At 46.9% G+C, this 20,749-nt stretch overlaps 1 protein-coding gene across 3 annotated transcripts in view; it reads right to left on the bottom strand.

Moving 5' to 3' along the window:
• The window catches only part of mef2d (myocyte enhancer factor 2d), a 97,479-nt gene that overhangs the window by 55,892 nt on the left and 20,838 nt on the right, over positions 1-20,749 (bottom strand). For all 3 annotated transcript variants that reach the window (XM_041941660.1, XM_041941659.1, XM_041941658.1), the window contains exon 2: positions 5,890-6,291. In XM_041941660.1, coding sequence (XP_041797594.1) covers positions 5,890-5,943 — 54 coding nt within the window. In that variant the 5' untranslated portion in view covers positions 5,944-6,291. The remainder of the gene's footprint in view (positions 1-5,889; positions 6,292-20,749) is intronic.

Here is a 20,749-nt window from a genome sequence, read left to right as displayed (position 1 = left end):
TCTCCACCTTTCTGTCTCACAATCACTCCATCTCTCATATCTCTTCTCCTTCCTTCAGCGCCCGACATGTCTCTCTCATCCCTCCTTCGTCTTTTTTTTCTCGCCCTCGTTTTCTCTTCCTCTCCTCTCTCTCGCTTTTTCCACATCCTCCCTCCCCTCCCATCTCCCCCCATCGCCCTCCCCCTCCCTCCTTTCGCACTCACTCACTCATTGCTTCCTGCTGCCACAAATCAAATTATATCGGGGTCGTATCCATGGGCAACCGACTCTCCTCCTGCCACCCCTCCTCCCCCAGTTTCCCACCTCATCACACAGTGCCACCATCATCTTACCTCCCTCGCTCTCTCTCTATCCCCTCACCCCCCCCATCTTTATCTCACTGTCTATCTACATATCTCCCCCCTCCTCCTCTCTTCTCTCTCACACACAGAATGAGAAATTATGTGGCGATGTTGGAAAGGGAGGAAATTACGGCTGTGCAGGATGACGAGAGCGGTTGTGATGAAGAGACGAGCCACAAACAACTGCGCTGCTAACAAATTATAAGGTCATCCACCAACGCCGAAAACAAACATCCCAATAAAACCTGTTTTTCTTTCTTCCTCTTTCCTTACAAAAAGTGGGAGGTGGGGTGGAGACTTTGGGTCAGTTTCGATCCTGAAAACGACCACAAAGGATAAACAAGCTGGAGGTAATTGACATTAAGAGCGGAATTGCCAGGTAACCAATGGCAACTGCAGAATAAGACATCCTCAGTGAGGAGAGAAAGAAAAGAAAGAAAGAAAGGGGGCGAGTGGTTTCATTTGTGTGTGTGTGTGTGTGTGTGTGTGTGTGTGTGTGTCTTGGCGAGGTTGTGGTTGTGTGGCAGATGGATGAGGAAACCACCACTGACAACCGCAACCTCCTCTCGCTGTTTCCTGTAGCTAAAACCTCTCTTTCATTCGCTAGCTTACAGTCTTACTCACACAATCAGGTCTGAACAGTTAGAACTAGATACCGATCGCTCTCGCACGGCTCTCCCGGATCAATCTGGAGGTATTAGCAGCGGAGAAAGCACATATCGCGCGTGAGACCTGCGTTTCAACTTGAAAAACTCACTCGTGAACTCTGCTCCATGATGTCGTCTATCATTTTAAAAGGCTTCCTGCCGTTTTATCTTGCGTAATGTGACGCAGCTCATTTTTATCTACTGATTTGTAGCACACAGAGGTTGATTCAGGAAGTGAAATACAGTCCGTTTTCATAAACAGCGTTCGGCGACTGACAGTTGGACCATTTCCAAGGTTTGGATGGACATGAAACTGAATCATCAGTACAACAGAAAAGAAAACTATGTTAGATATCTGGTTCAAAAGTACAAGCCTGTGGACATAAAAATGGAAGAAAACAAATTAACTATGAATCCCAAGGTGCATAAACACCCAATCACAATCCCTGTGCTGCTAACTCACAGTACTAAATACTGCACTTTGTGGCAAACTGACACAATCTGCAGCCTGAATCGGTTTCCGTTCAGATTCTAGGATGAATTCTGCAACAACAAAACATTTCGACGTTCCTGCAGCTCGGACTGACTCCTCTGAGTGGATCACCAGTGGCTGCAGAGGCTCATGGGTAGTCTGGTGTGTGGAGCCACCAGCCACAGCAAGCGGTTCCAGAGAATTCACTTCTTCTTCTCTTAAAGCTGAAATATGCAAAACTGGTGGCCACGACACAACCCTGCAGTCTGGGGTGCACACGACTGGTCCGCACGTGTGGAACAATCAGAGATTTGTGTGACGTCCAGTTGTTTCAAAACTCTGCACGCCAGGCAGCGAGTGAATCGGGTCTGGGTTACAGAACGGACATGGTCATGAATGGAATCGCTTTGGGTTGATGCTGCGAAGAGTTTTCACTGTGAAGCTATTATAATCTAGCAGATGGCGGTAATGCAACACTTAAGGATGCCAACCGCCATAAAACTCAACAGTAGAAGATGACAGCAACCGTCATCGGTCATCAATACACATTTCTCATCTACAAGCGTTTCCTGTCAACACATTTGACCCGACGAACACACGACGTGAAGCAGATACTTTTGCCGCCTACAAAGAAACCCGAGCAGAAGAAAAGACGTTTCTCTGAACAGTGGCTCTGAAATGTGTCGTGGCTTGAGCTAACAGCTTGAAGCTAACAACGAGCGCATCGAAATGCGGTGCAAGAGGTCATCAAGTCCACATCCAGCACACAAACCACGTTGTTCATACAGTCTGAGATAATTTAGGTCATCCATTATTTGGTAAACATAAGAAGAGTTAGGAGCTAATGCCAACAGACAAGCTAGTCTGTTAGCATTAGCATAAAGACTGGAAACAGATCTGAGGATTTGCTTCATTGAAGCAGCTCAGAGTGAGTGTCGGAGGTGCATATTATTCATGTGAAGGGGGAACGCGTCGCACAACAGTGGAGAGTTAAGAGTCGCAGTCTGCTGGATTTTGGGGGCTGGTCTTTGACGGATCAAGGACTTCACAAAAAAACACCTGCTGACAAAGATCGGTTGACAAAGATGCACTTAAAGCCAGCAGGAAGACGCCTCGCGGTGTCCTCTGAGGACAACGTGGTCAAGACAAGACGAAGACAAGACATCCAGATTGTTCCTCCAACATCAACAAGGTGGTTAAAGCGTCTCGTCTCTCAGCCCTGTCAAAGACGACCACAGAGACATGTGACCCAAAGCCAGCCGCTGACCTGTGGATGGAAACAGCTAACCTGAGGCTCAACAGGGACTGAGAGGAGCATCTTCATCGTATACCAGAGACCATATGGAGACCACGCTATGAACGGGTGAGTAACAAACACCATCTCCTGATACTCACCTGAATACCTGACTAAAAAAGTTACTGGAGACAAACTTCAGTTTCCCAAGATAGAAACACTGGCTTCTTCTGGATCATTTAACAATATTAAAAGCTGAAGCTGCAACTAAACCTTGCTTTAGAAATCAGGTGTTTTTCCAGTTTAGCATGATGGTCTTTGTTCGGCTGCTAATGCTACAATTTCTGCTGCTACAACTGATTTGCTAAATGTATGATCAGGTTTCAAAGTGTCACCTTTAACTTCAGGCCGATGTTAGCGGAGAACAAATACAATGTTCAGCCGTGTGATGTGATGTTTCGTACCAAAATGCTTTTTTAAAGTTAACTTTTGATATTTTCTAACATTGCTTCTGCAGAAAACAAACAGGACTTTTAATGCTGGAACCCCAGATACCTGAAATAAGTCCTCATACTTTGCAACCATGTTTCCTGTGCTTTTACATTGCGCTGGATGTTGTGTGGAGCTTTTGTTTGGCATTAAACTTGTGGTGCTATGGACCTTCACCAGCCTGAAGGGTCACGGTGTCAATGAAGAGTCGACCCTTTCTCTCCGATGTGAACGCTATCCAAAAATAAGCCTCCATCAGATCAGTCCAAACACTTCCAGTCCTGTTTGCCATTCTTTCTCGTTCGTCTTTGTCTCCGTAAGAAATGCGGTATTTGAGATGCTGTCATGCTTCCAGCCGGGGCCCACACTCTGAACGCTGTTTATTTTGCGGAGCTTATGGCAGCATCTCTGAATCAACACGTAGGAGGGTGACGGGCTGCATGTACTCCAAAATTCATTTGATTTCCTTTCAGGATCTGCACTGTTCGTTAGCTGAAGCAACAACGAGCAAGCGTGTAAAAAGCACTTATTTCTTCAGCAGCTTAATACCCCGTTCCACTTCAAACACAGCAGACTTGTTCTGAACGCTGCTGATAGGAGACGTGAATCCTGTTTGACTGTTCAAATTGCTCTGGATGAGAGCATCAGATAAACAGAGAACGTGAAATGTAAATGCTGAGTGCAGCTCTGGTTCAATACGAGCAGCAAAATGTCATCGCCCTGAGAGTCTGCCGCAGTGATTAAGAAGCCATTTGCTGCTTGTTAATCGCCCGATCGCGGTCAATGAGTAATCTTTGATTCTGACAGTATGACCATGTATTACCACAGAGTGCACCACCTTATTGACAAACTACTGGACACCTGATACAAACGCTGGCTCCATTAACCAGAGCCTGCCCAACCAGAAATAGTTGCACCCCCCTCCTCCTCCTCCTCCTCCTTTATGTCCAATTGTGTGCTGATGAATAACAAGCCATCATACTCCGCTGACCCCCTGCAGGCGCCGTTTGTTCTCCTTTATGGAAATGCAACCTGCTAAGATTGATGATGATTTTCCAAAGCCTTACGGCCAGCTCGCTCTCGCGCCGCTCAGGTCTTATTCAGCCAGGCACCTTGTTTCGCTCCCTCTTCCTCTCTCCGTCTTGTTTTTCTTCTCTCTCTGCTTTTGAAGGTGGGCACGTCAAATCCATTACTCAATCTGCTCAATGGAGCGAAGCCCATTTACCAGTTGACTCATTTTAGATGGATCATTTACCCTTTCATCCTCTCTGACAATGCCGCTGATGTAACCAGAGGGGCTGAGGCTGTTTTTTAGGGGGAATATCATACTTTTCTTGCTCTTTTTCACCGTAGGGAGGAAGAAGAGCGGAGGGGGTTGTCTGAGAAACCCCGTGATTGCTCTGTGGAGTCATGTGAGGCTCATAAAACACGATGCTATTATACTGTTCTGCTGTGCCACCGCTGAGAAAACAGCACCGATGTTGTTCATGCTACATGGGACATGTGAAAGCAGCAAAGACCCCTGTGGGAATTTGTTATCGCACGAGCTACAGTTTTGTGTCATCGCAGTGGAATTCAGCCACAGAGGACTGGAAACGATCCTTTCTTAGATCTGAGCAGGCCGGATGAGAGGAACACTACTTTAGGCCAGTCGAACAGCAGATTTATTGGATGTCATTTCAGGCTTGACAATGGACGCAATCATGATGAAACGGTGAAACGTGCTCGCGCTGCCGCCTGGTACCAAACACGTGCTTGTAAATGTTGCCTTAAGCTGCATTTATCGTCGTGTTATGAGGTGATAGCTGCTGTGCGTCTTCTCAGAAGTTTAACAACACACTGGAGCAACAGCAGCTCCACAAACAGCAGGTAGAGACAACAGCTGGATTGTGATTAGTCAGCTCGGGTCGCTCGTGTTTTCTCCAATAAGCTTCTCAACTGAAGCAAACTAAGGAAGCCGAAGAACGTAGTTATTCAGTAACGAGACGAAGTGAATCTTCCCATCGAGGCTCCATATCATGAAGTGAATATAATGAAAGAATCACAGTCAAGTCTGAGCAATGAATTAAAACCTACGCTGCAGTCATGTACTGCCGTTAACCCTTTGTGTTGAGCATTAATCCAGCTTTATGCACAGAGATGCTGGCCTTTAACTGCAGCATCCTCTCAGAATAGACCATGTTTCCATAAGATAACTGCATGATGTGTGCAAAAATCACTCATTGCACGATTAAACGTGTTCTTAAAATGCATGAAAACTCATTTTGTTATGTTAAATAACCGGAATTTCTCAAAAACGATTGCTGAGTGTGATCACATCGCCACGATACTGTAAGCATTACCTTCAGCCTGTTGAACACGTGCTCATCATCAGAGTTCAGTGCTCAAGGATGCCTCATCATGCTAACAGGAGGAGCTTGAGATGAACCACAGGTGACCTGCTCTACCACCACAGCTACAACCGCCCATCCACCCTCATCAATACAGGATTATTCCCAACCATCGTTTAGTTCAATTCTGAATCAAAGCATGCACATTCATTACCTTTACTCATTAATGCATTTGGGTTTTTCCTTTAATTTGTCACCTGTCTCCGTGTGATCGATGCTCCAATCAGGTAGCTCGTCACAGCTGCTAACTGAAGTGAGTCAAATCAGGAGGTTATTAAACATTCAGATGTTGCTGCCTCACTTCATTGGCGCTAACCTGTCTGTTGCGTTCGTCAGTGATCCTCTGAATCTGAATCTTTTTCCTCCCCATGTTTCCGGTGTCGCGGTGGGAGGGGCAGGGGGGAGTGGCGAGGTCAGAGGTCGCGGACAGCTGTTGTTGTATTTCTTCCTCCGTAAAACGCCTGGTCTCTCTCAGCTCGTCCTCTCCGTGCGCGCTGACGCTGTCGGAAGCAGCCGGGCGGGGGGGCTGTCACGCCGTAAATTTAAAAAAAGAAAAAAAAAAAAGAAAAGAAAAAGACAGGGAGAAGGAGGAGAGGAAGAACGGGGTTCGGTGGGCGGCGCCCTCTTCAGATCATGGTCCTGTTTCCGGGGGCAGGTCATCCACGCTCAGGCTGAACCGAGGTCCTTTGCCCTCCCCTTCACCTCAGCTGGGCAGCTCCTGAAAAACAACACAGTGGCATTCATCAGTCTGAGAGAAAGAGACTCTGAAAGGGGGGGGAGGCTTTGTTTGTATACTGTGACCCACTTTAGCTACTACAAACACTGTATTTGCCTTCACCCCTTATATACAACGAGAGAATAAATGATGCGGCGAAGCATTTGAGGCGCCATCAAATCAGAAGCACATTGGGCTGAAACATGAAGGCGTGGGGGGGTGGGGGGAGGGTGTTTGTGGTGCTCCATGCAGAGCAGGAGGCCCTCAGGGGCCCGCGAGGAGGGAGGCTGTGCTGTGTCAGCTTCATTAGAGGCATCACCGCCACATCACTGATCTGCTGGTCGCCCGCGGCAACCGGCTGCCCGGTCGGGGCTGCCTGGCACGCCGAATGTGATTCCCCAATCGAAAGCAGAGCAGAGAGGGGCCAACGAGTCTGTGAATTCTACTTATTTTCCATCTCCCAACGCCGTCGCGTTCTGTGCTAATTTCCTGACATGAAACAGGTCTTCGTCTGTGTTTAACATAACCTGCGTCGATGGCGGCCGCGAGGATATGACGGTTAGCACGACATGGAGGGAAATTACTCTACATTCAGCTGCACATTACTCTGCAGTGAACTACACAGAACATCTCAACACATGAGGAGACAGAAAATTCCCCATTTCTTTTGCATTCTGATTTTCCAGCGAGGACAGACTCCTGACACGTCCGCAAAAGCACGTACGAGTGGGTAGAATCCGACGCCAAGCCGGCCAACGCCGATTTGTGTCCGGCAATAACGTTACGCCTTATTACCTAAGCTGAATGCTGACCCAATTTCATGCAACGCAGACAAAGATGAAGAGTGTAAAAACGTGTGTCTAATTCAGTCGTGCATCTAACTAAGCATGAAATAAGGGTGGTTCGTCACATGCTACAATGCCTGATCAAAAAGAGACATTCTAAATATCAGATTTCAAAAGGGCAAAGCAGAGAGAGAGAAAGCCCAGAGTATTTCTGCAAATTCATGCAAACTCATGAATGAATGAGAAGGCGGCAGCGGCAGCCCAGGAATGGCAACAGAGGCGAGGACCGTTTTAGGCCCCGTTTCTACTATTTGTGGATCGGCTTTAAAAATAGCGCTCTATATATACATACAGACTGTGTGTACACACAGTACAGCGCACGCACGCACACACACACACACACACACACACACACACACACACGACAGTGGGAGCCAAGTGGCAGCATTACAGAGCTGAAGCATCTGGAACAGACACCACACCAGCTCTCCAGCATTGTTTGCATTCCCTCTACCTGGGAGAGCTGCAGAAGAAGAAGAACGCCCTTATTTACATCCATTCTTACCAAACAAAGAACGTGAAATAGTCTGTCATGGGATTGACATTCCTTTTGTGCCGCTGTGGGCGCTACGCTGCACGCTCGTTTAGAGTGGATGCAATTGGCTTCGCTTCGAGTTGCTTATGAATTATGCACTGATGGGAGAGATTGGACGAGGGCTGAAGAAAGAGGGTGTAATGAGTGTCATAATTGTTTTGTAAAAAGGCTTGATGACGAACTGGAGGCTGCCAGAGCCGGTTTCTACATTGGAAACGTACAGCGAGCTGCAGGAACTGAATGTACAAACTATTGGCAACATCTTTCTGATATCTGGTTCCAACCCCTTCAGCACAAATATTCTCTAAAATCCACGTTCAAGTCCGCGGCTGCTCTTCATCGCCGTCCCGTCTCTTTGATTGGCCCACATTTGATAAGAGAGGCGAGTAAATAACAATGAATTCTACCTAGATGGCCTCATTAGTGCACTTCCTGAAAAGAGTAGGTGTTCCTAATGTGTTGCACATTCATTCAGTAGAGGTGTTGCTAACAGAATTTAGCCAAATAATAAAGAGGCGTGTGGTCACGGTCTCTCGCAGCCTTCGTTGGCCGCTGAGCGAGCGGGGGGGACTCGCTCCAGTTGTGGTGAAGTTCAAAGGCAGCGCACTGAGGGATTTGTCTTTAGGCTGTGGGCTGATCACACATGAAAAGGCTGCTTTATCTGCCCGGGGTGGTCAAGTCTCGACCTTTTACCCTTCATGCTGCTGGAGCTCGCTTCCCATGTCTGATGTCAGGCAGGATCTCTGCGCTCACATGGGAAGCAGAGGGCCTGGAGTGTGTCTGCTGCCTGGCTGGGCAGGACGGAGTGACAGAGAGGCTCTGGACAATGAAAAGATAAACGCTGATAATTAGAAATCTACAACAGACCCAGATTAGAACCCTGGGGAACGCCTTAGAACATTTAGACGCTTTATTTCACGAGGGGCCAATGAGAAGCTCTTCTTTTACGTTTACAGGCTTTTGAGGAAAGCACAGCTGCTGCATTCATGACATTCCTACAGTTTTCAAGTACAGATAATATATAATTACACATAATATATGTATATATGCAAAAATATTACAGCTGTAGAGAGTTGGAAATAAAGTGTCTCAACTGAGTGGTTGACAAAAAAACAAATAGAGACACTATCGCTGTACTAAAGTGTCCACTAAGCTTTAGAGAGGGCACATCAGGTCGTAGCCTCGGGACAGCCTGCAACAAAGATTAGTCCATAAAAGAACAGTTAGAAAATGTTGCATCGCATCATTATCCCTGACATCTGTTGCTGCGTCCGTTAAGCATTTCAAAGCTTCAATCTTCTGTTCTAGAAAGCCACAAGCTGCGAGGGCAATATCAGGATTTTCACATTTATTCATGAAGGGAAGGTTGAGTTTCTTTTCCAGCGACAGCATCTGAAGCTTCCCAGTACAACCATTCTCTGCGTTAGCCAATAAGAAGCTTCCCATGGGCAATCAGGGGTTAAGTGACTCGCTAAGGGGCACGTCACACAGATTTTCCCAGCCGGTCGAGGTTTGTGAACTGGTGACCTTCCTCCTGACAACCTGCCTTCTCTCCTCAGGGCTAACGCTGCCCTCGATATTACTGATACATCGCCACCAACGTCTCTGCCCGAGGCCGAATGTGTCAGAACCTGCAGGGAAGGAGCGCAGGGCCGTGACTGAGTCATGACACAGAAAACAAGCCACTTACATGCCACGAAATGCAGCAGGAGACTGGTGTGTTTGGGTCAGACGCATTCTGTTGGCTTTTACATGTGATGTAATCAGATGACGACACTGACGGCTGTGTGTGCGCACACCAACGCCGGCCTGATACAGTACAATATTTGGGTCAGACGCTAGTGACAATTAAAGCAGAGCAAAATATCAAACTAAAATTAAAAACAAAATTTCAAGGTTAATTTATTTAGACAAAATCAAGCTAATTGCACCCCTACAACCCCCCCTCTTAAGCCTATTATTATACATTTTACCAAACTGGCACCATTAAAAAAATGCAAAATAAGCTATTAGCATTTCCTGTTTGCAGTGTACAAATGGATGTACAGACAACTATCATATATATAGAGTACATGTATCTGATCCTAATATTTGACATATATGTTGCATGTGCTACAAAAAAAAGAGCATTGGTGTGTGTGTGAAGAATGAAGCTACTGCTGCAGCATTAGTGATTTTACAGTTTCACAATCTGTGTTTGAGAAAGTCTGACCACTTTTGTTTTAATAAAACAATAATATTAATAAACTTTATTTGTATCGGACCTTTCATAGAAAAAAATGCAGCTCAAAGTGCTTCACATAAAAACGAAGGAGAAAGAATAAAATCCTCTTGATAATTATAGCAAAAATAAGATAAAAAAAGGATGAAAACAGAATTAAGAGAATGCATTGCATCAGCGTGAGGAGGCATCAGAGAGTTCATAGATCTGACACCAGTTCAGCAGTTCAGTGACATCATCAAAGCGAGACGACGCAAAATCCAAACTGTCATAACTTAATTCCATCATTTTCAAACTAAATATCAAACTAGTTTGTTTTGTTGCAAATGCTACACACATATTTATGATGCACAATAATTTGCTAAATTCAAAGTTTGGGCTTTCATGCCAAAATACTTTATTTTATGTCAACAGTAACAGGAATAGTTTAATAACATAATATGTAGTATTAGCTCACTTTATGTAATTAGTTTTCACGTATGCTAATTTGCTATCTGCATGTTAACTTTATAATTCTGGTATAAGACTTTCAACGAATACTAAAGTTAAAAGGTTAAATAGCTTCACAGTTGTGTTTTTAATAATATTTACAGTGAAATATTTACAATTTGCTCGTTTACAGTTTAAGTTATTGTCTCTACGTGTATTCACGGACGCGTGTGCTCAGATTTGACTGAGTCATGACTCCTGGAAGCTGCTCACTCTCCTGCTCCACCTGACCAGGAGCGCCTCACAGTCTGAAAACCTCATCAGCCTAAATCATTTTCAGTCATTTAGAGGCGAGGTCACAGCGGCGTTATCAGCACGCCCTCGTGATAAGTCTCTAATACAACACTGACGCATCAATATATCGGTCAGGCCTGAGCGTGCATTATCTGTTGCGTTTGTGTGTCTTCCTGCATGTCCATCCTTTCCTGTCCTGGTGTGTTAAGTGGCAGCAGGGCAGCCTGAAGCAGAGAGATAACAGTCAGTGGTAGGGGGCTGATAGTTGAAGGTGGTGGTGAAGATGGTTCTCGGCTACTGGAGCCCTGCCATCACTTCTCCCACTCAGCACCAACATCTGCCGAGGATGACCGAGACCGGCTCCACCGCAGCCCCCCACTGCACCGTCCACACCTGCCCAAACCGCGATTACCAACCCGGACTGAGCTGAGAATGAGAATGAGGCAAATGCTGCAGATGCAACATCAATCATTAAATAACAAACAGTGTTTCCTGACAGCAGTTTCCTGAAGTGTTCCTGAGTCCAGGTATTAATCTCCTCTATCCAATCATGTGTTCCTCAAACCTAAGAGAGTGTAAGAGAGACGCTGGCGGCTACATCAGTCACTCTTAAAAATACACATGGTACTTAACGGCATGCTGGATGACACCGTCCAACAAATAGCAGAGGCTGGACATCGTGATATCTTAACAAATCGTGTTTACTGTGGATGAAGTGGATGAAAAAACGCTCATATCAGCTGGCAGCCCATGCTGGCAGAATATCAGAGGAGTCACCCCGGCTTCAGGTTTCAGGTTTCTGCCCGCATGAAGCCGCTGCAGTCGTGACCTCTGAAGCAGGCCATCAAAATGACTGATCCCTCCCTCAGTCTCAAGTCTGGGCGGATCAATATTTCACCAATATTCATTCATCACTCGACGTTCACTCGAACCGGCCCGACGTGGCGGACGAAACATGAGATGACAAATGATGCCATCAGACGCTGCACACGAGCGGGAATCACATGAAATCAAATCAGCAGGTGTTCGAGGTGGTGTCGTGCTGAGCTGAAGTGTGTTTGAACGAAGATGGAGCGGCGAGGAGCGAGTGATGGACGTGAACAGCCTCCATCTGGGGAATGAATATCTTAATCTTATGTGTCAGATACTGTGACGCTAAAACAATTGGTTTGTTATTCAGTTCACTTGTTGAAAGAACGTTAATTCAAGTAAAACTGCAAAAAAATAATAAATTACAAGTTCCAGTTTGGGTTTTGGGCTGTTGGTCAAACAAGTTTTCTTTTTCTTAACATTTAATAATCTGCAAATTACTCACTAACGAAAAAGACTGACAGTTGCAGCCATAGTGCCGTGTTTTCCCATGCAGACATTCGCTCCTTAAATGCACCATAAAGCACAAATAACATCACTGAACCATCACTGGATTTATCCGAATTTTAAAAAACATGTTGTTCAGGTTCAGGAGCGTGCTACCTCAGACCAGGCTGTGGAGTTTGACAGACGTGGGCATTAATCAGACTGGGAGGAAGTTATAAAATGATGGTCTGGAGTTGCGTTTTGTAGGATCAACCCACAAAAGACAAAGCAGTTGCCACCGTGATCATTTTCCAGAATTGTGAAATCCTTCCTTGCAATATTCTAAACTGCTAAACTCATGGATCGTACTAGAACTGGAGTTGTAGGATTATTGTCTCATCAGTACCAGAAACAACGCAGCCCTCACATTTATCAACAGTCTGAATGTCCATTAAAAACCAGGATATCTCTGCTTCCATTTCAACCCCCCCAACTTCACGAAAGGGCAACACTAAATCGCTGGAGTACCCCTTTAAGCTGCACATATCTGCCGCAGGGTCACTGTCATCAGGAAGGTATTAATGCCAAGGTTCATGCTCAGCTCGCCAGCATCAAGACACACGGCAAGCATGAATAAAGTTTTAGATGGGAGGGGGCAGTCTAATGGGCTCGCTCCTCATTGGGGCACGGACGGAGCCGCCGACGGGGTCGAGGCTGGAGGGTTGGGGGTAGCTGGTGTCTAACTGGGCCACTGAATTCCCTCATCTGACCCGGCAGGGCTCGGTTTGCGGCCCAACCTTGAGGGTGTTCTGCCAGCACCAGCTGCGTGATATTTACAGCCTGTTGCCGCATGTTCCCGGGCAACCATTGGACACGGCTCCGCCGCACTCAGGCTTCAGTCGCCCGGCGCGCATCTTCGATACAACAACAAAACCCTATGGCGGATTCTGTGGTAGAAGCATCAGCAGGTGGAGTGAAGGGGGAGCATTGTAACAAATAGTGGAGGAGGGAGAGGAGGTGCAGGGGGAGCTGCTGGCCTTATATCTGAAGCCTGGCTTGTGACTGTGATTGTGCCTGTGAGTCTACTCTGCCAACCCTGGCAGTGGAATATGATCTCCCCTTCCCCCTCCTCCTCTTAACCAATCATGGGTGAGTCTTTGGAGAGGTGGGGGAGAGAGATGCAGTGCAAGGGCAGCACTTCTGAGGTGGTGGTGGTGGTGGTTTGGGGGATGGGATGGGATGGGATGAGGAGGGGCGGCGAAGAGATCCGTGCCTCTCGGCTCGTGAATCACGCCCACGCTACCGGGCCGCTGTCAATACTGCAGTCTACCCGAGCACGTACACACACACACACACACACACACAAAGAAAAACACACACCCACGCATTTAACACAGGGCGCCCTAACTGTCACTGATCTGCTGTTTGTGCTCATAGCCTCTGGCATGAATACAGCAAAAATACCCTGATAATACCCAGAATGCACCCCTGCGCGTACGTTTGAGCACATACAAACGCACAAAGATGCCTTTTGTCCGGCAGCTCAGGGAGCACGTGGAGCACAGAGGACTTGTTGGCAGGTCACACAATACTTGCAGTGTGGTTCGTTGTTGATTCTGATTTGTTTAGTTGGACTATGTGGTTTGACCTGTCAGGTGACATCGGCATCAAAGGTGAACGTAGCTAACGCACTCCGAGGCACACCCATCCCTGAAAGGTGTGAGACGATTGGCTGATCCAGCGGAACAATGAGAGGGAGCGATCTCACAGTTAGCTTTCTGTTTGCAGGTTACCAAAGCAGTTCACGGCCGAGGGTTTTAAACGGGGGCGACTTGCACCAGACCAGCTCATTACGGCTGCAATCACTATCGGTTAATCAATGGATTTGTTTTTCATTAATCATTTCTTGTGTGAAATGTTGAAAACGACCATCACAAGCTGTCGTCTTTCAAGCAGCCCCAAACTCAAAGATGTTTAATTTACAGCCGCATAAAACAGAGAGAAGCAGCAAATCCTCACATTTAACGAGCTGGAGCTAATTAAAGTTCGGTGATTTTAATTGATAAATGACTTTTAAACAATTATCAAACTTGTCACGGCAAACTCTCTGTTGATCGACTGGTCGTTTCAGCACTAGAGCTCAGAGTGGACGAGTGAAATATTAAAAAAATACGAGAAAGCAGATCGAGTGTCTCCTTTTAGCTCACACTCAATGTGCAGCGTTTGCATAGAAAACGCTCACAAATAGCAGAATCCTAATGGCGGTTGGCTGATTGTTTTTTATGCACGCGTGCAGCTGTTGGTTCTTGACGGCGGCCTCGTGTTTTCACACACTGTCCTGCAAAAGGCCACAGCAGCAGCTGCTTGTCCTGCCTCGCTGCAGAGCCGCAACTACTCACTGTGACTAATTAATCAAAGGAATTAAATGAAATTTAGTCAAACGTGTTGAAGTTCTTCTCAAAAGTTCCAAACATGATGCCTTCAAATCGCTTATTTGACCAAGAGTTGAGAAAAGTGAGTCGTCCATTCATTTTATTTAACTAGTGTTGAAACCATCAATTAATTGACAGAAAAATACTCAATTCTGATGATTGTTAAATTGTTTTAAATGAAGCCAAAACAGCAGTGAGTCAATGGCTGCAGCTTCTCATAATGAGGACGTGCAGCTCTTCTGCTGTACGTTCCCGCAGGCTGCGGCAGCTTGTGGTGAGCCATTTTCACCATTTTCTGACATTTTATGAACCAAACAACTACATGACACATCCTAAAAATAATCAGCCAATAAATCAATGAAAATAATCCATAGCTGCAGGACTAAATGATTAAGTTTGCTCCAAGTAACAGTGTTATCAGATGCATCCACATCACAGTTAGGCCTGTATTTAATGAAGTAATTAGTCATGAGTGATAATTTGACCCCTGCTTGTCTTCCAATCAGGCCTTTTTTAATCTAAAACTACCTTTTTCAATCTGGACCCACACACACACGTATTTTGGAAAGTACCGTGAGCTTTCTAAGAGCGTTCACAGGTTTCCTCCCTCCTCCGTCACAGGTTTTCCCACCGTCTTAAATGTTGCGCTGTGCAACAACAAAAGGTCTGTGACAGAAAAATGTCCTCTAGACAAAACACTGATGACATCAATGTGACACAGGAGGCCAGAGGGCGTGCACGAGTGTTTGCCGTCACCGGTCGAACACGTTCTCATCAGCGAGGCCTCAGACGAGAGCCAGTCGGGCGAGATCAAGACGGCTGACTGACACTGTAAATACAGCCGCTTATCACGAGCACTATGGGGTTTATTTTCATGAATGCAGGTGAGTGGGATGAGGAATGCTGCCGTTTTAGACACGATAATACCTGTCTATTTGAAGCGCTCGCCACAAACTGTTTTATCCGTCATTAAATATAAAATGTGGGCACTCTCAAGTATGCTGAAGGCACTCAATAACAAACACCGGGCAGAGAGTCCGGCGCACACACCGCTGGCTCCAGAAGTGAACGGCAATCCTTTCAACAGATTAACTCTCCCTGAAGAAAACGCACACAATAAACCGATTCTGTCACGACCGTTTATCCGTGCGGTCACTTAAAGCGCGAGGTCCCTCAGCTCAGAGAGGCATCTTTCAATCTGGCCACGGGAGATCGAGCCGGGGCGGCTTCGTCGGCAACACACCCTTCAAAACAAGTGTGGAGCAGCTGCTCGGAGCCCCGCGAGTCCACGCGCTCCAACGGCGAGCGCTTCGGACGGGGCGGGCAACGAGGCAAGTCGATAAACGTGTAGAAACGGGCGCTTATAACATTATTACAAACATGTTGAGTGATTAACTCGCCTCAGGAAAACTCATTGTGTCATCGTCTCAAAATTAAACGCTGGTGTCAAGTGAGCAGCCACTCATGTCTGTGGTTTGTGAGTGTGATCCTGCGCAGTTCTGACATTTCTTATAGAGGATCTGAAGGCGCACAGACGAAGAGGAGGCCATCTCCTCAGCTCCAAAACAAAACCTCTGGGCTTCCTGCTATTTACCGTCTGTTTGACTGACTGAAAACCAACATATGAGCAGAACAAACAAGGTCAAAGACACCAGAAACGCACGCCGCCGAAGCCTTATAACTGCGTGTAATTTAAAAAATTTACAACATGGCGTAAAAAGACGTGAAAGGCGCGAGGATCGAGAAACTCGCTCGACGCACAAACAGCGGCGTGAGCCTTCAAATCAAGAAAGAAAAAGAACAGGTGTGACGTTACGAGCTGCACGACAACACAAGCTATCGGGTCATAAATCTTCACAGCGGACCCCCCCCCCCCGCGCTCTCGGCCCCCCTATCAGCAGATTTCGGAGCTGAGGAAGGTGTCAGCTCGGCGGCTGATGATGGAGAACAGGCCACACAGTAAGTCACCTCGCACTCCTCGCTATCTACCTCGTATAGTCCTCGGAGGCGCCGGCGGGGCACGCCGCCGACGTCTTCCTGGACTGATTAGAGAGCTCAAAACATTTTCGAGAGCGTCTCTTGCACTTCGGCTCAAATCAGGCGTGTGAAAGTTGGAAAATGTTAGTTTTAGCCAGAGGAGAAGTGATGTGGACACTTAAAAACAGCCATCAAAAATGACATTTTCTCTTGAAGTAATTATGGTTTTAAGCAAAGCGGCGTCGATGTCAACTCAAACCAATTACGTTGGAGGACACACACACACACACACACACACACACACACACACACACACACACACACACACACACACACACACAAACACACACAAACACACGCACTTAGAGCTGCAGCGTCTCCATTGGTCGCTCTTACCGTCAAAGATTAAAGATGCCACGAGGCGGTATGGTGGAAGTGCTTTGACACGCAGAAAAAAAAACAAACTGGATTCTGGATTGAGGCCAGTTAATTTTAAAAAGAGCTCCAAGTGCGAGATAGTCCACGTCGAGGATCTCAGACGGGTACAGTCCTGAAGAGAAACAGGGTCCAGCTCAGACCAGCACATGTGCCATCGACTGCCGAAGTGACAACTGCTGGTGGAACGCTTCACTCTGGACGCCCCAAATTACCCTTCTCACTGAACACCCCCGACCCCCTCTGCTGTCGCCTGTCACCCCCCCCCCCCCCCCCCCCCCCCCCCCCCCTTACAGCACACTCACCCAGCCTCAAACCCCTCCCAGGTCACCCTTTGCCCTAATATGCCTTCAGCAACTGCCACCAATTCATCAGTGTCTGTGCTGGCAATCGACGTTCGGCTCTTTAGAAGGAAAGTTTTGCACGTTTCAGCCCTTTAATTAGAAACTGTGTAAACTTCAGGGCTGCAACTAACAATTACTGCCATCGCTGATTAATGCGTCATTCATTTCTTTAATTAATCAATTAATCGTATGGTTTATAAAATGTCTGGAAGTGGTCAAAAACTTCTTCGATTGCTTGTCTGAGCAGCAACAGAAAAAGAGGAAACATCGCTGTCGGTCGGACAAAATAAGAAAATTCACACTGAGCTATGAGGCCCTGTGATGGCCAATTTCACTGTTTATTAATGGCTAATTATTCAAGAAGATTATTGACAAAATAACCTATGATAGTGATCATTAGTTGTGGCCCTATTCAGGTTTCAGAATGAGCTCATGGTGTCTTTTTATACTGAAATGAGGTGAAGTCAATGGCTGCCTGGTAGGAAAAACACAGGCGAAAACCTAAAACTGTGTGACATTAAAGTGAAGACAGTAAAAAAAATGGAGTGTGTGTGTGTGTGTGTGTGTGTGTGTGTCTGTGTGTGTCACTAGCTGCCGAGCTGAGTGTGTCAGATCCTCGTTGCACACCAACCGGTCCCTCGTGCACATGTGTGTGTACATCCTCCATTTGGATCATGAGTTGCTGGCAGTGGGACAGCAGCTGTCTACATACCTTTTGTTCCAATGGACCCTTCGAGACCCCCCCCCCACCGCAGCCCCTTCCACAAAATCTACACACACACACACACACACTTGCATGCTCAGCTGTCGGAGAGTTCAACACACCGGTAATGTCTCGTGCCACTCAGCCCGAACTCCCTACATTCGCTTCTGAAATGACTCGTCCGCTGTAAAGCTCCGCCGGCTGCGCCGCCACATCTTCACTCCCTGTTAGCTGTGACGAAGGCCGCCGCTGACGGCTACGATCTGACGCCGTGTCCAAGGCAGTAGAAATCAAATCCACGGATCCGAACTCGGCGCGGTACAGTCGGACGACCGCAGAGACGACTGTGAAAGGAGAGATTCGCTGTCTGTGAACATTTGCGACAGTAGCCTCGCTTCCCAAGGAATGAATCTCAGCCTCTGCCCTTTCCTGACCTTGAAATCTCCGAGGGGGCCCGGAGGGTGTGGGAAATGGGAGGCCAGGAGTCCGCTAAACAGTTGTGTCATTGAGTTTCCACACGACACAGCTAACATGTGTACGGATGCAGGCACGTCTGTGCCCGGAGTTAACGGGTTAAACGAGGGGCAAAAATTCCTGGGGCTCATTTCGACTTGAAGCAGCAACTTATATGGATAAATCTGAGAGAGGGGGCCAGAAAAAATGAACTCCCTCCGTCTATCAGGAGCAGGAAATCTGCCCGTGGATGGGAAAAATATACAGCAGCACTAAGCACAACAATCCTAATGTCACAGCATTGAGGACACAATTACTTCCACAACAAACACAAGGGCTATGTTAAGGCCTTATCTCCGCGCCCTTTCTCCAGGTTTTTCCCCCGGCTGCCATCCACATTTGTCGTCCATGTGCACGGCTGCCTGGGGGCCCTCCATGTTGAACACAGGGTGTTGGCCCGAAGCCTGAAACGGGGATCTATGAGCCTACCTCCGCTCTTCCTGAGACAAACGCCAGCGTTGGCCAAGACTGCGCGGTGCTCGTTACATGTGGTGGGGATGCGGCACTGAGGAGAGGTGGGGGAGGCACAAACACAGAGAGAGAGGATATCTATTCTCTCTCCTTTAACAGAGCGGTGAGAGGAAGCAGCTTCTTCGCCCAAAGGCAAGTGTATTTATGTTGAAAGGAAACACAAAAGCGTATAAGCTACAGCTCTGGCAGCGATAAACATCCATCCATGTAGCCGCAAACACAAACGCAGCCGTCGGAAAGGCGGGAGGATTTGTTCCTGTGTTTCTGCTGCATGTGAAAGGTGTGCTACCTGAGTGATGCGCCATCACAAAGACAAACTCGGGAGGTTTTGTTGAAGACAAGCTTATTTGCTACTTTGTCTTTGTACCAAATGACTAATAGGTTTGTGAATAAACATGATATGCTTTCAAGGGTTTGACAGTGAATACCCTGATTATGCAAATCTGCCTCCCTCCGGAGGATGGGGTGAATTAAAAAAATGACAAAGCTTTTCTCTGGTGTGGCTCTGCTGTGAGCTTTCCTCTTGTGTGTGACCTACATTATTGAGGAATTCTCCACATTTTTGTCACACTCTTGACAAATCTCGCAGCATAATGCAGCTCACAAGATGAAAATTTTCAGGAGGAAACGCGCAGCCACACACTGATCCAGATCAAACCCGAGCCCTGAAACAGGGGCTGTTTAAACCTGCCCGGGCGGCTCGTTAATCAACGCGCTCACAGCACAAGTTTGACACCGCGGTGCCGGAACAGCGATACAGTGGATGTTTTACTTGCACTTCATGTTTGACGTCAACTCTTCTGCCCCAAAGCGCCTTTACCGGATCAAACCAAATCACAGTCCACCTGCACCCGCTGACTTCCATTAAAGTCTGCATCAAAAACAACATCACGATCCAATACCGACGCATTGTTTCCTGCAGCGTCTTCAAGCGCGGCGAGCCAGCTCGCCTGAAACAAACGCCACCTACGCTGATGTCATAAAAAATTAACACACCTTAACGAAATAAAACATGTCGGAAGAAACGAGACGAGGCGCAATTTCACACAGCAAATATCGTAGATTTAAGGAGCGTTCAGGCCATCGACTATGTACTAGGCGATGTGTCATGAGCCAGGTAGCATCGCCGCTACATCAGGTTCATTTTGCTTGAAACTCCTCATTTTAAATGGCTTTAATGGCTTCGTGGTTACTGACATTCTTCAACAGCCTCTATACGGCAGGTCTTGATTGCATGCTGCAGCAACACCGACCCAACTTCTCTGACACATATGATGCATTTCCTGTAGCTGCTCCACAATAAAAGTCTCCAGGTGATTCATCTATGCAAACCTTTTAATGTGGAAGAAGAGAGGCAGGAAGTGAACCAGCAGTTACTTCACACAGCAGATGCAGCTGTGATATTTAATCAGCTCTGCACAGATCGCCCAGTCGATCGGGATCTGGGAGGCTGGCGAGCTGGCGTTCCACCACGGACACTTCTGTCTACTCCGCCCATGAAGGAGAGAACTCTCCTCTGCTGTTCCTCATGACGTTCTTTCCAGAACATTTCTGGTTTGTCCTCATCCAGATCGAGAGTCTAATGATAGAACGCTGTGCAGATTATGAAATCATTTGGGTCAAACTTGTGATTTCGAGTGTAAAAATAAACTTCACAGGAAATTCTCATAGTTTTTTTTTTTGCCTTTGATTACTGCTTCTTCACTCTCTACACGTTGGCTGTGACGCTATGCTGATTTGGAGGGAGCACAAGACATTCTGCATGTCGGCCAACTGAAATGACAATTTAAAACATTAACTTCATTATCCTGAAATCCTCTAAGGTGATGTCAGTGAATTGCATTCAGCCCCGGCTGTTTTTTCTACCAAAAGTGCCAGACAGCTAATAGATCTAACGCTCGGAACAAACTAGCTGGACAAGGCTGCTGTTGTTTTTAGGACATACTTTGTGTGTCATGCTTTTAGT

This window comes from Chelmon rostratus, chromosome 8 (genome assembly GCF_017976325.1).
Source record: "Chelmon rostratus isolate fCheRos1 chromosome 8, fCheRos1.pri, whole genome shotgun sequence".
Lineage (NCBI taxonomy): Eukaryota > Metazoa > Chordata > Actinopteri > Chaetodontiformes > Chaetodontidae > Chelmon > Chelmon rostratus.
This window is presented reverse-complemented; position numbering and strand designations above follow the sequence as displayed.